Source organism: Myxine glutinosa, chromosome 5 (assembly GCF_964187855.1).
Source record: "Myxine glutinosa chromosome 5, kmMyxGlut1.1, whole genome shotgun sequence".
Classification (NCBI taxonomy): Eukaryota; Metazoa; Chordata; class Myxini; order Myxiniformes; family Myxinidae; genus Myxine; species Myxine glutinosa.
In genome coordinates this window covers 172,455,210-172,468,844 of record NC_136265.1, presented here as the reverse complement: position 1 = coordinate 172,468,844, position 13,635 = coordinate 172,455,210, and the positions used below count along the sequence as shown (strand labels likewise).

The 13,635-nt window shown below is 44.8% G+C and overlaps 1 protein-coding gene across 1 annotated transcript in view; it reads left to right on the top strand.

Annotated features, from left to right (window-relative positions):
• PNPT1 (polyribonucleotide nucleotidyltransferase 1) overlaps nucleotides 1–13,635 on the top strand; it is a 60,892-nt gene that overhangs the window by 22,356 nt on the left and 24,901 nt on the right. The window contains exons 14-16 of the mRNA XM_068115535.2: nucleotides 12,763–12,821; nucleotides 13,015–13,051; nucleotides 13,159–13,225. Coding sequence (XP_067971636.2) covers nucleotides 12,763–12,821; nucleotides 13,015–13,051; nucleotides 13,159–13,225 — 163 coding nt within the window. The remainder of the gene's footprint in view (nucleotides 1–12,762; nucleotides 12,822–13,014; nucleotides 13,052–13,158; nucleotides 13,226–13,635) is intronic.

The window sequence follows — 13,635 nt, the reverse complement described above, 5'->3', positions numbered from 1 at the left end:
CTTCCTTATCCTCCTCTCCAACACCCTTTCCAATACCTTCATTCCATGCTCCAATAACTTTATCGCTCGGAACGAGCCACACTCCAGAGGGTCACCTTTCCCCTTGTATAGAGGGACGAGGGTACTCAGTTCCCAATCCACTGGAATGCGGCCTTCTTTCACCACCAGATTACAGATCTCTGTCATTCTCTTCACACCCCAACTTCCTGCTGCCTTCAACATATCTCCCACAACTCCCGTCGGCCCTCCCGCTTTTCTACCCTTCATTGCTTTTATCGCTTCCTCAACTTCCTTCTCAGTTATCTTCTCTGCCGGTCCTAAAACTGGGTTACTCTCTATGTTGCCATCCCATTCATTCTCTGTATTCAACAGCATTTCCATATATCTTTTCCATCTTCCTTTAATTCCATCTGGGTCGACAACGATTTGTCCCACTTCATCCTTCAAGCAACTCACCCCCATCACATCACACCTCTCTTTCGCTATCTGCTTTGCAATCCTGAATACCGCTGTCTGACCCTCTTCCGAATCCAAGCGTTCTCCGAACATTTTCCTACATGCCTCCTGCGCCTTTGCTACCTCTTTCTTTGCAGCCTTCCTGGCTGCCTTATACCTTTCATGCTCTGCTGTTCCTGCTCCCGTACCCTTCGCCTTCTGCCACTCCTTGAACTTCTTCCTCTTCACGTCAATCCTCTTTCCAACTTCATCATCCCACCACCATGTTTCCGAGTGCCTCGGTGGTCCTTTTGTCCATCCACATACCTCACCAACGGCTCCCAACTCTGTTGTACAATAATAATCATAATTTCTGTGACTCGATGGGTCTGCCTCAATTAGTGAACTTTCCAACCTGGATTTCTCCAAATGACAAATCCTTCATTCTGGATTTGGTGATGACTAACTTTACTGCAAATGTCTCCTCCTCTTGCTCTGCTCCAATTGGTTCGTCTGATCATGTGCTTGAAAAGTCAACATATCTCTGGTATTCTCAGAGAGCTGCCTCAACACCGACGAGTATTGCATTTCACTCAAGCAGATTGGCAAGAACTACAAGCAGCCATCTCTCTTCTGGACTTGTCTCTCATATATACTGCCCCTGATATTAACTTGACCTTTGAAATCTTCCACAGAAACCTGCTCTCTCTCTCATGCACAGTCATCCAATCTTGTCTCCAATTATTGTACCCTTCTTCCCACCAATGGTACACTGAACCATGTGGTGAGGCAACTTACCTCTGAAACAACTTGCCTTCTCTTCCTGTAAGCTAAATCTGACTGTAGGAAATCTCAGTGCTTTTCAAAAAATCCACAAGTGTGTCCACTCTCAGGAGAGCCAGAAAACAACATCTGTCCAACCTCAAGAATAAACTTTCAAACTTGTCTCCCTCCAAAACCTCGTGGCACCTTGATAAGTCTGTCTCCGGAGTACGCTTTCCTTCTATCCTTTCCTTCTCTTCAAATTGCACCACAGCTGACTCCGCTCATGAGAAGGCCAAATGCCTCAATCATATGTTTGCTTCCAAATACTGTGTCCCGAACCCCTCACTCTCGGCACCCATCCTTCCCTGTCGTACCCATCTGCTCCAAGACTCTGTGTTAATTCAATTCAGTTCATGGTTTTATTATCAAATCGTCGCAACCAGAAGCTGAATTGTGAATGATTTATAATATGAAATGAAAATCAAGATAATGAAAAAAAAATATTTCATTTCACTGTAATAAACAACATCGACAAATAAATAAAATGAATTAAAAAGTATTACTTATTAAAAAATAAAATACAAGTACATATGCAGGCATGAATAACGTATGAAAACTAGATGGAAACTAAACCAACTCTTCTGTTTTTGAGCATTTTTTTTTATCCAATGTGGCTGCCAGACCACGTGAGCGATGACATCATAAATTTATATTTTCTAATATAATTGTTGCGTAGATCACGCTCAATAAATTTCAAACTGATCAGACTAAGCATTGTCCCTGTCGAATTATGACGTCGTAATTATGGCACCAATGACGTCATCGTTAACAACACCTATTCCCCATCTGGAGTTCTTTACAATGAGCCACGTTTCAATTTTTTTCCATGGAGCGGTATTGAAGATATTGAGGTGCAATGTTTTTCGGTTTTTCCAAGATGGCGCCTGTACCACATGACCTATGACATGCTGATTATCATTAAAATATTCTACAGGAGGAAGCGCTCCTATGGTGAAAATTTTGTGTCCATCAGACCAACAGTTGCTGAGAAAAAAAATTTCATAATGATTGGATAAGTGTTGTACTTGAAGAATGATGACGTCATAACGAGGGCACCGATTACATCAGCATTAACATATCTTATTCCCCATGGGGAGTAGTTGACAATGAGCCAGGTCTCAATTTTTTCCATGTGGTGGTTTCAGAGATATAGAGTTGCAAAATTTTTCCAAGATTGTGTCTGTACCATGTGACCTATGACATCATAATTATGAATAAAATATTATGAATTAATTATGAATAAAATAATTCTACAGGCGGAGGCACTCCTATGGTAAAATTTTGTGTTGATTGGACCAACGGTTGCCGAGAAAATGCAAATTTTTAAATGCAGACACGTATGCCACACGTACGCACTTACGCAACTGAATGCCTAACCCTGCTTTTCGCTTCGTGAGCGCAGGGTAATAAGGATTGATACAATAATATGAGGTTACAAAAATCAAGATACCCCACCAGCTGCGTAACATGTAGCTGTGGCAATGACTGTCTCCCCAACCTTCAGCCCACAACTCAGGCAAGGATATCCATGGCGTTTGTGCAGAAAATCACAGATAACTCCCATGCACATGCTGCAGAGAACACCGAGGTCCACAAGCAGACAAAGCAGCAGGTGTAGAGGCAGGCGCAAGCACGGTGGTGGGCCTGGCGGCAAGGAGATAAGTCATGAGCAGATGGAGGGCAGCTGCAGCAGGAAGGCAGTGCCAGTCTGCGACGCCAAGACAGGCCATGAACGTAATCAGCAAACCCGAAGAGAAGCAACAACAACAACAGGCATTTTAAGGCCATTTTCCCTGCAAGAGCGGGGGTTAGCCTTGCGGTCCCCATGACAATCTTCTCCATTTGGCCCTATTTTCTGCATCTCCCCTTGTTAACCCCCTTGCCCGCATTTCTTCTTCGACCATCTTTAGCCAAGTCTTTCTCGGTCTTCCCTGTCCTCTACTTCCTTCTACATTCATTTCCATCACTCTTCAAACCCGAAGAGAAGCTTTCAACACAAAGTCAGGAGTACAGCCAGGAGCCGAATGCATGAAAATCCAGGACAGTTCCCACTTTGCCATTAGCCCAAGCAGGGCATTGGCACAAGGGCAAAATGCAGAGCCAAGAACATGGCGCCACTCACGACTCCCAAGGCTTCAGGCATTCTTCCATCACAATCCCTGCTCAAAACCCTGCCGATCAAACCCCATTCGCCAGAAACCTCCCAGTCACAGCAGGAACGGCTGGAAAGATTACGAACCCACACATCACTGAGACCGCCACATTCACGAACAGGGGCACGCAGTCCATGCTGGCAGGGGAGAGAGGGTGCACTTCGCCGGCATTGAGACTGTCTGAGAGTCGGTCACTGCAGCACCATGTAGGCTTCAGAGGCAGAACTTCAGCACCGAACTGTGCGATACAGGCAGCTCAGGGGGCCTGGATAGTTATTATGGATCCATCTTGAAGCATTGAATTTGCTGATGACTCCACCCTCTGTGTCTTTTGCACCTGATAAGGTTATTTCAACCCTCGACTCTGATGCTGCTGCTGCATTGATTTAATTTTGGTTCTTCACCATGGAGAGATAGAGCCAAAAATAATATATAGCAAGATATTACAAAAAGCTGTGGATGAGTTATGACAACACATCGTAGATAAGTTGGTTAGGTGACAAGAACAAGCCGATTAGATTTTGGATTAGGTCTGGATTCAGATCCGGCCTATCGGGTGGATCCAACACGTAAACTGTTCAACCTGGCGGAGGTATGCACTCCACCAAGTGCCGTTCAAGTTTGTTGATGTAATGCATTTATGTCTCACATAAAGTGTCTTCACTTGGTTTTTTTAATGCTGCTTGGGGTTATGTGTCCTTGCCTGGGCTGCATGTACTTGTGGGCCTAATGTGGGTTTGTTGCACTGCGTTTCCTGCCCTTCCACTTTGCGATTTCATTAATTCCCCTGCTGGACTTTCAAATGGCGTTAAGCCTTTTTTCCACAGCTGTTGTCATTCTTCCATGAGCCTCATTTCTGAATTCTATATTAAATATGCATTTTCGCTCATCTTCCTTCTGCTTGGAAATCCACCATCACTGCACTACATAAACAGGTGCAAAAACCGATCCCCTCAACTACAGACCTATCAGATTACTTCAAATCATCAGCAAGGTCATGGAATCCATCATCACAGTTCATATGAAATCCTTCCTTTTCTCCAACAACTGCATCTAAGATCACCTATATGGTTTCAGACAAGGTCACTCCACATTGGACATATTGCTGCTACTCACCCAACAATGGATGGAGGCCCTCAATATCAGACATGAGATCAGGGCCGTCTCTCTGGACATATATTGTGCTTTTGATACAGCCTGGCATCCCGCCTTACTCTCCAAACTCTCTGCCTTTGACATCCAAGGCCAACTCCATGCATGGCTTAATGAATTCTTATGCTCTCATAGCCAAAGTGTGGCACTCAACAGAATCCTTTCATCTCCTCGCTGTCAAGGCTGGAGTGCCCCAAGGCAGTGTTCTGATGACTCCACCCTCTGCCATGACACCTCTCATCCTTCAGACAGGCACGCTGCAGCCTCTTCCCTCTCTTCAGACCTTGAAATGAATCAAAAGCTGGCCAAACACTTGTTTATATGTCTTTCAATCCTGACAAATCTCCCACTCCCACTATCTCTATCTGAAAGGACCATATGATAAACCACCCCATCTACTTTCTTAACAATCCTCTTGAGGGAGGGAGCTTTAGTCATTCAAACTCCTGGGTTTTACTATCAGCCATGATCTTGGACAAATTACGTTTCAATGTTTTCCTCCAAAACCAGTCGCCGACTGGGCATCCTCCATCATACAAAGTCCTTCCTTGTGTTACGTGCTCCTCCCCAAACCCCGGTCACGGTGTACCTCCGAGCCCCGAGAGGAGTCACGGCAGAAAGATGTGTTATTCTGTATGTCAAAGATCAATGGTGAAACCACACCAATCGTTACCAACAAACAAGTATTGTATTAAGATCACACAAGAATAACAGTACAACAACAATAGTAATCAATTGTACAACCAATATATATTTCCTATGATGGTACCATCAGGTTCGTACAATATAACTCACTGTGCTCCAAGTGAGCGAAAAGAAGAACATTCCCAATGTCTCTTCCGGCATCAAACCAAAGTCGATCCGCTCCAGTAATCGTCAGAACGATGTCTAATCGAGACCAGAATCCCGTTCGGATGACAGTCACAGTCACGCTGCCAAAGCTGCGCAAAGGTGCCCTCAAGGCAACTGGCAAATCACACCCTCGGTTGTGGACATTCCACGGCTCCCACTCGGCGAACCACAGATTTCCCACTCAAAAGCCACGTTGCACACACACACACCAGATTAACGTCTGAATGCGGTGAAAATGGTTGAAGCGAGATGAAAAAACCTTGAGCGAAGTGCAAATCCTGCGCGAGGTAAAAATGGCCGACGTCCCGTTCTTGTGGCGTAACGGCACTCTGATGATTCTCTCCGGAATCAACCGCAAAACCTGTCACACAGGTTTATCTGTCACAGCGATAACAACTCTGTCGCAGGAATCCCTTTCCCGGGAAACCCTAAAGTTCACTCGTGACCCTCGTTCGCCAATCGTTCGCTCAGGACCTTGAAGCAGCTCGGCTTCTTGTCCGACTCACTCGCTCCCCCTTTTCTTCCTCTTCGTCGTCGTCCGGTTCCGGTTTCATTTAAAACATTAACTTTTTTACCTTTTGAAAATAGTAATCTCTATTTCCCTTAAACGACAACAATAATAGTACATGGAATCAAAAATGTTTACAGTGGATGAAAACCACAACAACGGAAGTGACGAATCCGTAACACTTGGCACACCTGAACTCCTATCCACCAACAAGGCCCTCATCTGCAGCTTGATGGAGTACTGCTCTCCTCTCTCGGCTGGCTCTCCTGCCTCAGATCTTGCTGACTTTGATGCCGTGGAAATGAGTTCCTTCAAGATCATTGGAATCTCCCACGCTGAAGATTAATCTTTGGGCATATCGCTTCGCCATTCCAGACAGGTCGGCGGTCTCTGTCTTTTACTGCCTCCTTTCTGGTCTTGCACCCCTCTGCTCTTTCCATGCTTTCTCCCTACCAGGTTTGTGCAGGGCATACACAGTCCACCATCAATCCTGTTTTGGTAAAACTACCGAAATCTAGGATCACTACTCACCACCACTCATTTGTTCCTCTGTTTTTCCAGCCCGTGTAATGAACTTCCACATCCTCTTCAATCTCATTTCTCCCTCCAGATCTTCAATACACTGTTCACCATCATCTCACATCGTCCCCAAACGATCGTCCCCAATCGATCATCCCCAATCACATCATCCCCAATCGAAAACCATGATCTTTTTACCCTCGTTAACCCCACCAAAATCCCTCCTAATTATCGAGTTTTCCCTCCTTGGAATTTCCTTCTGTCCTGATTTTGAATCCTGATTTTGTCTATTATGTCTTGATCCGTTCAGTGCACCAGCTCTTCCACGAGCCTAGACTATATGTATATAAAAATATAGAAATGGTACCGTTGGAAAGGTAATAATTAATTTACTTGGTACAAAAATTTGCTCCTCGAATCACAAACTTGCCTGTTTTAAACCCATGTTTCCGGGATTGAGGAGTAACTGGTAGGACATTTATTATTCTACCACAGCAGGAACCCTTTACAAGGCCGCAAGAGGAGCACACTAAAGGAAATATAGTAATACCTTTCAAAGCAATTGAAAAAATGTATTAAAAATACACGGGAGGAGCAAACAAACAACAACAGCAACAACCATAAATAACGTGTTATAAAAGATATTTCTTTGTGTCTTTTACTTAACTTTACATCCTCATTGACACTCACAAGAGACATGCAATATGTTTGTGGTACAACATTGCTATCTATTGATGAAAGCCGTCAGCGAAGCAACGGGGAAGGCACGCCTAGTGCGAGTAAACCCAAGGAACTTATTTTAGATTTTTGTGTTCTAATAACCGGTTATTCATGTTACCATTGCTAATTGTGAGACTGCCATTGTTTAATCATACAAGTATCTTGGTGGTGCTGTCGCAAATAAACTCATGGGTAGATCACAATAAGCGACTTGTGTCAAAAGGTCAACAACTAATACAACAACAACAACAACAACAACATGCATTTTAAGGGCATTTTCCCTGCTAGAGCGGGGGTTAGCCTTGCGGTCCCCATGACAATCATCTCCATTTTGCCCTATTTTCTGCATCTCTCCTTGTTAACCCCTTTGCCCGCATTTCTTCTTCGACCATCTTTAGCCAAGTCTTTCTCGGTCTTCCCCGTCCTCTACTTCCTTCTACAGTCATTTCCATCACTATTCTCCACCAGTCACTTTCATCCTTCCTCAACACATGACCAAACCATCTCAACCTGTTCCTCTTCACAGCATCCATCACAGGCTCTATTCCCATCATCTTTCGCAATTCATCATTTGTCTTCCTCTCTCTCAACGATACTCCGCACATCCACCGAACCATTCACATTTCCACCCTTTCCAGCCTTCGTTGCTGCTCTACGTTCATTACCCATGTCTCGCTCCCATAAATCATAACACTTCTCACACATGCAGCATACACCTTTCCCTTCAGCTTCAACGACACTCCCCTCCTCATCAGCACGCCACTCAGTTCCCGAAACTTCTTCCATGCACATCTCACTCCAGCAACCGTTGCCGAGTCTGATCCACCTTCTCCATTCAGCATGTCTCCGAGGTAGCAAAATGTTTTCACACCTGCCAGCTTCACGCCGTCTCCAAGATCCAACTCAACATTTCCTCCATCTGCAGCTCCCTCTGTGCACACCTTACATTTGAATGTAGCTGCCACACTGGTTAATGACCCTCTCAGACCACTGCATTTTTGATGAACCCACTCAGCGCACATTGTACATTGAATGGAGTTCACTCCGACACCCTTCCTGCACACAGCACATGGCCACTTCCCAGTTCTTTCCACCTCACCACATGCTTTACCACTCGGCATCACCTTCGTCTTTCCGATATTCACCTTCAGACCTTTTGTCTCCATACATTCCTTCCACTTGTTCATCTTTTCCTTCAGTCCATCCATACTTTCTGCAATCAACACCAGATCATCTGCATACAACAACTCCCACGGTAAACCCTCCTTTACGTTCTGAAACAGCACCTCCATCACAGCTACAAATAGTAGTGGACTTAGTACCGACCCCTGATGCACTCCCACCTTCACCTCAAACTCACCACTGTTCCCGTCCTTCGTCCTTACAGCTGTGCGCGCTCTTTTGTACATTGCCATCACTACTCTGATTAACCATTCCTCCACTCCTGACTTCCTGAATGCCCATGTCAATACTTCGCGTGGAACCCTATCGAATGCTTTCTCCAGATCAACAAACCCAAGAAACAACTTCTTCCTCTTCTCCATGTACTTCTCCTGCAACTGCCTCACAATAAAGAGCACGTCTGTCGTTCCTCTTCCTGGCATAAATCCAAACTGCATTTCGTCGATCTTCACCTTCTTCCTTATCCTCCTCTCCAACACCCTTTCCAATACCTTCATTCCATGCTCCAATAACTTTATCGCTCGGTACGAGCCACACTCCAGAGGGTCACCTTTCCCCTTGTATAGAGGGATGAGGGTACTCGGTTCCCAATCCACTGGAATGTGGCGTTCTTTCACCACCAGATTGCAGATCTCTGTCATTTTCTTCACACCCCAATTTCCCGCTGCCTTCAACATATCTCCCACAACTCCCGTCGGCCCTCCCGCTTTTCCACTCTTCATTGCTTTTATCGCTTCCTCAACTTCCTTCTCAGTTATCTTCTCTGCCGGTCCTAAAACTGGGTTACTCTCTATGTTGCCATCCCATTCATTCTCTGCATTCAACAGCATTTCCATATATCTTTTCCATCTTCCTTTAATTCTATCTGGGTCCACAACCCAAGAAATTTTGACGAGACAATTGTGATACTGACATTGTTTAATCATACAAGTATCTTGGTGGTGCTGTCGCAAGTAAACTCATGGGTAGATCGCAATAAGCGACTTGTGTCAAAAGGTCAACAACGAATGCACTCTTTTTTTTTATCTCTATGGTAAAAACAAACAAACCACGAAGGCGATATTGTAATTAGCTCTTTTTGGCTGTCCATCCATCCATCATGCTACCTCCTAAACCTAAACGGTTGTTCAGAAATTCACTTTACTTGGTAGTTATGATCACCACATGGTTATGAAAGTGCGAGAGCTGTATCATTCCCAACCCTATTCACTCCTCCCCCCCTAACTGCCACTGGGGCCCTGGTGTGGGGTCAAACGGTCAAAATTTTGAATTTCAATTAAAATTTTGATGTTGGGTCATTCCTGGTGGAACTTTTTGCCATCTTTGAACTTTGTTTTCAGTTTGAATGGTGGGGATTTGCAATGGCGTGCCGTTGAATTCACCATAGTTGTCGTAGTGTTTTCATATGTCGTTTATGTTTGTGAAGTTGTATTCCATTTATGTTTGGTGTTTTGGTTTGTTATATGTTTATTGTTTGAGATGTGGTTTGTGCCATTAATTAATTTATTTTTGACATTTTAAAGCGGATATGGTGTGAGAAATGGAGAAGGTGAAAGGATTTTGGAGTTTGCTGATGGAGCTGATTTGTTGATTTGTAATACTCAGTTCCAGAAAGAGGACAATAAGCTTGTTACATACACGGCAGGTGGGTCGACGACAACCGTTGACTACCTGATGGTGCGTCGGCGAGATAGGGGGCACCTCCGGGACACAAAGGTGATCCCGGGGGAGGAGGCTGTTTCACAGCACCACTTGGTTGTCTGCGACATAAGGGTGAAAGGTGCGAGGAGAGCTCGGCGGGTGAAGTACCAACCGAGAATGAAGGTGTGGAGGTTGAAAGAGGTGACAGTAAGGGAGGCATTAAAAGAGAGGCTGAGTAGGGTAGAGGATGATGTGGTTGAGCTTGAAAGTGGTTGGATGTCAATGAAAGCTAGTCTGTTGGGAGCCGTTTGTGAGGTATGTGGATGGACAAAAGGACCACCGAGGCACTCGGAAACATGGTGGTGGGATGTTGAGGTTGGAAAGAGGATTGACGAGAAGAGGAAGAAGTTCAAAGAGTGGCAGAAGGCGAAGGGTACGGGAGCAGAAACAGCAGAGCATGAAAGTTATAAGGCAGCCAGGAAGGCTGCAAAGAAAGAGGTAGCAAAGGCGCAGGAGGCATGTAGGAAAATGTTCGGCGAACGCTTGGATGCGGAAGAGGCTCAGAAAGCAGTATTCAGGATTGCAAAGCAGATAGCGAAAGAGAGGTGTGATGTGATGGGGGTGAGTTGCTTGAAGGATGAAGTGGGACAAATCGTCGTCGACCCAGATGGAATTAAAGGAAGATGGAAAAGATATATGGAAATGCTGTTGAATACAGAGAATGAATGGGATGGCAACATAGAGAGTAACCCAGTTTTAGGACCGGCAGAGAAGATAACTGAGAAGGAAGTTGAGGAAGCGATAAAAGCAATGAAGAGTGGAAAAGCGGGAGGGCCGACGGGAGTTGTGGGAGATATGTTGAAGGCAGCAGGAAGTTGGGGTGTGAAGAAAATGATAGAGATCTGTAATCTGGTGGTGAAAGAAGGCCGCATTCCAGTGGATTGGGAACTGAGTACCCTCGTCCCTCTATACAAGGGGAAAGGTGACCCTCTGGAGTGTGGCTCGTACCGAGCGATAAAGTTATTGGAGCATGGAATGAAGGTATTGGAAAGGGTGTTGGAGAGGAGGATAAGGAAGAAAGTGAAGATCGACGAAATGCAGTTTGGATTTATGCCAGGAAGAGGAACGACAGATGCGCTTTTCATTGTGAGGCAGTTGCAGGAGAAGTACATGGATAAGAGGAAGAAGTTGTTTTTTGGGTTTGTTGATCTGGAGAAAGCATTCGATAGGGTTCCACGCAAAGTATTGACATGGGCATTGAGGAAGTTAGGAGTGGAGGAATGGTTGATCAGAGTAGTGATGGCAATGTACAAAAGAGCACGCACAGCTGTAAGGACGAAGGACGGGAACAGTGGTGAGTTTGAGGTGAAGGTGGGAGTGCATCAGGGGTCGGTACTAAGTCCACTACTATTTGTAGCTGTGATGGAGGTGCTGGCTCAGACCGTAAAGGAGGGTTTACCGTGGGAGTTGTTGTATGCAGATGATCTGGTGTTGATTGCGGAAAGTATGGATGGACTGAAGGAAAAGATGAACAAGTGGAAGGAATGTATGGAGACAAAAGGTCTGAAGGTGAATATCGGAAAGACAAAGGTGATGGCAAGTGGTAAAGCATGTGGTGAGGTGGAAAGAACTGGGAAGTGGCCGTGTGCTGTGTGCAGGAAGGGTGTCGGAGTGAACTCCATTCAATGTACAATGTGTGCTGAGTGGGTTCATCAAAAATGTAGTGGTTTGAGAGGGTCATTAACCAGTGTGGCAGCTACATTCAAATGTAAGGTGTGCACAGAGGGAGCTGCAGATGGAGGAAATGTTGAGTTGGATCTTGGAGACGGCGTGAAGCTGGAAGGTGTGAAAACATTTTGCTACCTCGGAGACATGCTGAATGGAGAAGGTGGATCAGACTTGGCAACGGTTGCTCGAGTGAGATGTGCATGGAAGAAGTTTCGGGAACTGAGTGGCGTGCTGATGAGGAGGAGAGTGTCGCTGAAGCTGAAGGGAAAGGTGTATGCTGCATGTGTGAGAAGTGTTATGATTTATGGGAGCGAGACATGGGTAATGAACGTAGAGCAGCAACGAAGGCTGGAAAGGGTGGAAATGCGAATGGTTCGATGGATGTGCGGAGTATCGTTGAGAGAGAGGAAGACAAATGATGAATTGCGAAAGATGATGGGAATATTGCCTGTGATTGATGCTGTGAAGAGGAACAGGTTGAGATGGTTTGGTCATGTATTGAGGAAGGATGAAAGTGACTGGTTGAGAAGAGTGATGGAAGTTAATGTAGAAGGAAGTAGAGGACGGGGAAGACCGAGAAAGACTTGGCTAAAGATGGTGGAAGAAGAAATGCGGGCAAGGGGGTTAACAAGGAGAGATGCAGAAAATAGGGCAAAATGGAGAAGATTGTCATGGGGACCGCAAGGCTCACCCCCGCTCTAGCAGGGAACATGTCCTTAAAATGCATGTTGTTGTTGTTGTATTTTAAAGCATTTTTAAGTTGTTTTTTTTTGTTTGTTTTGTTTTTTTTAAGTACAATTTCATTTTGTTAAATTTAGTAATTCTATGGAGCTTTCACCTTTCTTGACATGTAAATTTTGTGTTTTTGAACTTGACAATAAATTGGAATTCCCCTTCACAGCATTTTATGTCTCACGAGTCAGTTTTACTTCCCGAAGGTAAAAGTTGCGTTTGGAATGTGTTTGCTCCAATTGGCTAATGAATGGCAGCCTGTAGCTTTTATTACATCGGAGTCAATAATTGTTGCTTCTCTGAATGTGCTTGCAGGTTTTGTGCACCGTGACGTTCGACTCCCTCGAGTCGAGCCTGAAATCCATCACCACGAGGTAGATGCTCACGAGGGATCATCCTCTTCAATCAGACCCAAGGGGATAATATTCGAGACTTTGATCATTCATTTGTTTTTATGGTGGAGATGTTTGGTGTTTGCACCAGTGGTTTATTAGTGGACTATTATTATGGAAACTATGGAGTTTGCATTCATTCGTTTAATTAATAAAAAAATTCTTTGTCTTTCAGTGGAGTGAAAGAACGCAACTTCTTCCTGCATTATGAAGTAATACTGTCTTCCTCTTCCCAAAATGGAAAAGTTTGCTAACTTCACACTGGCAGAATTCTATGATTCACCATTGCAATTGTCTTTTGGCTTTTGATTTCTTTCAGTTTCCACCTTTTGCCACGAATGAGATTGGGAGAGTCAGTGGGATGAACAGGAGGGAACTTGGTCACGGTATGTAATTCAATGTGTGGCAGTAGGTATGCTGTTAATGATTTTGTACTGTGGGATTGACAAGTTGAACACAGCTTGGAGCATTGAGACAAAGTTTTCTTCGGCCTGGGATGACTATGCAAACATTTCTGGATGTCCTGGGATAATAGTCTTATTTGTGGATATCGTCGATTACGATCATTGAGGACACTGTACTGCCATTCCAGATGTGGATTCAAATCGAGCTGAAGGTAGCGTATTTAGGGTTTGGGTTCTCAGCTTCTGAAGCCGGTCACTCTTGGGGGATTTGCCATCTCTCTTTTGGTTTGTTGAATCACAACCCAGCTGGATCATTAATGACCATTTCTGTAAGGTACTGTAATGTATTCCACCTTCATATAATGGGCGGCATGAGCTTCCCCTCCCCACCC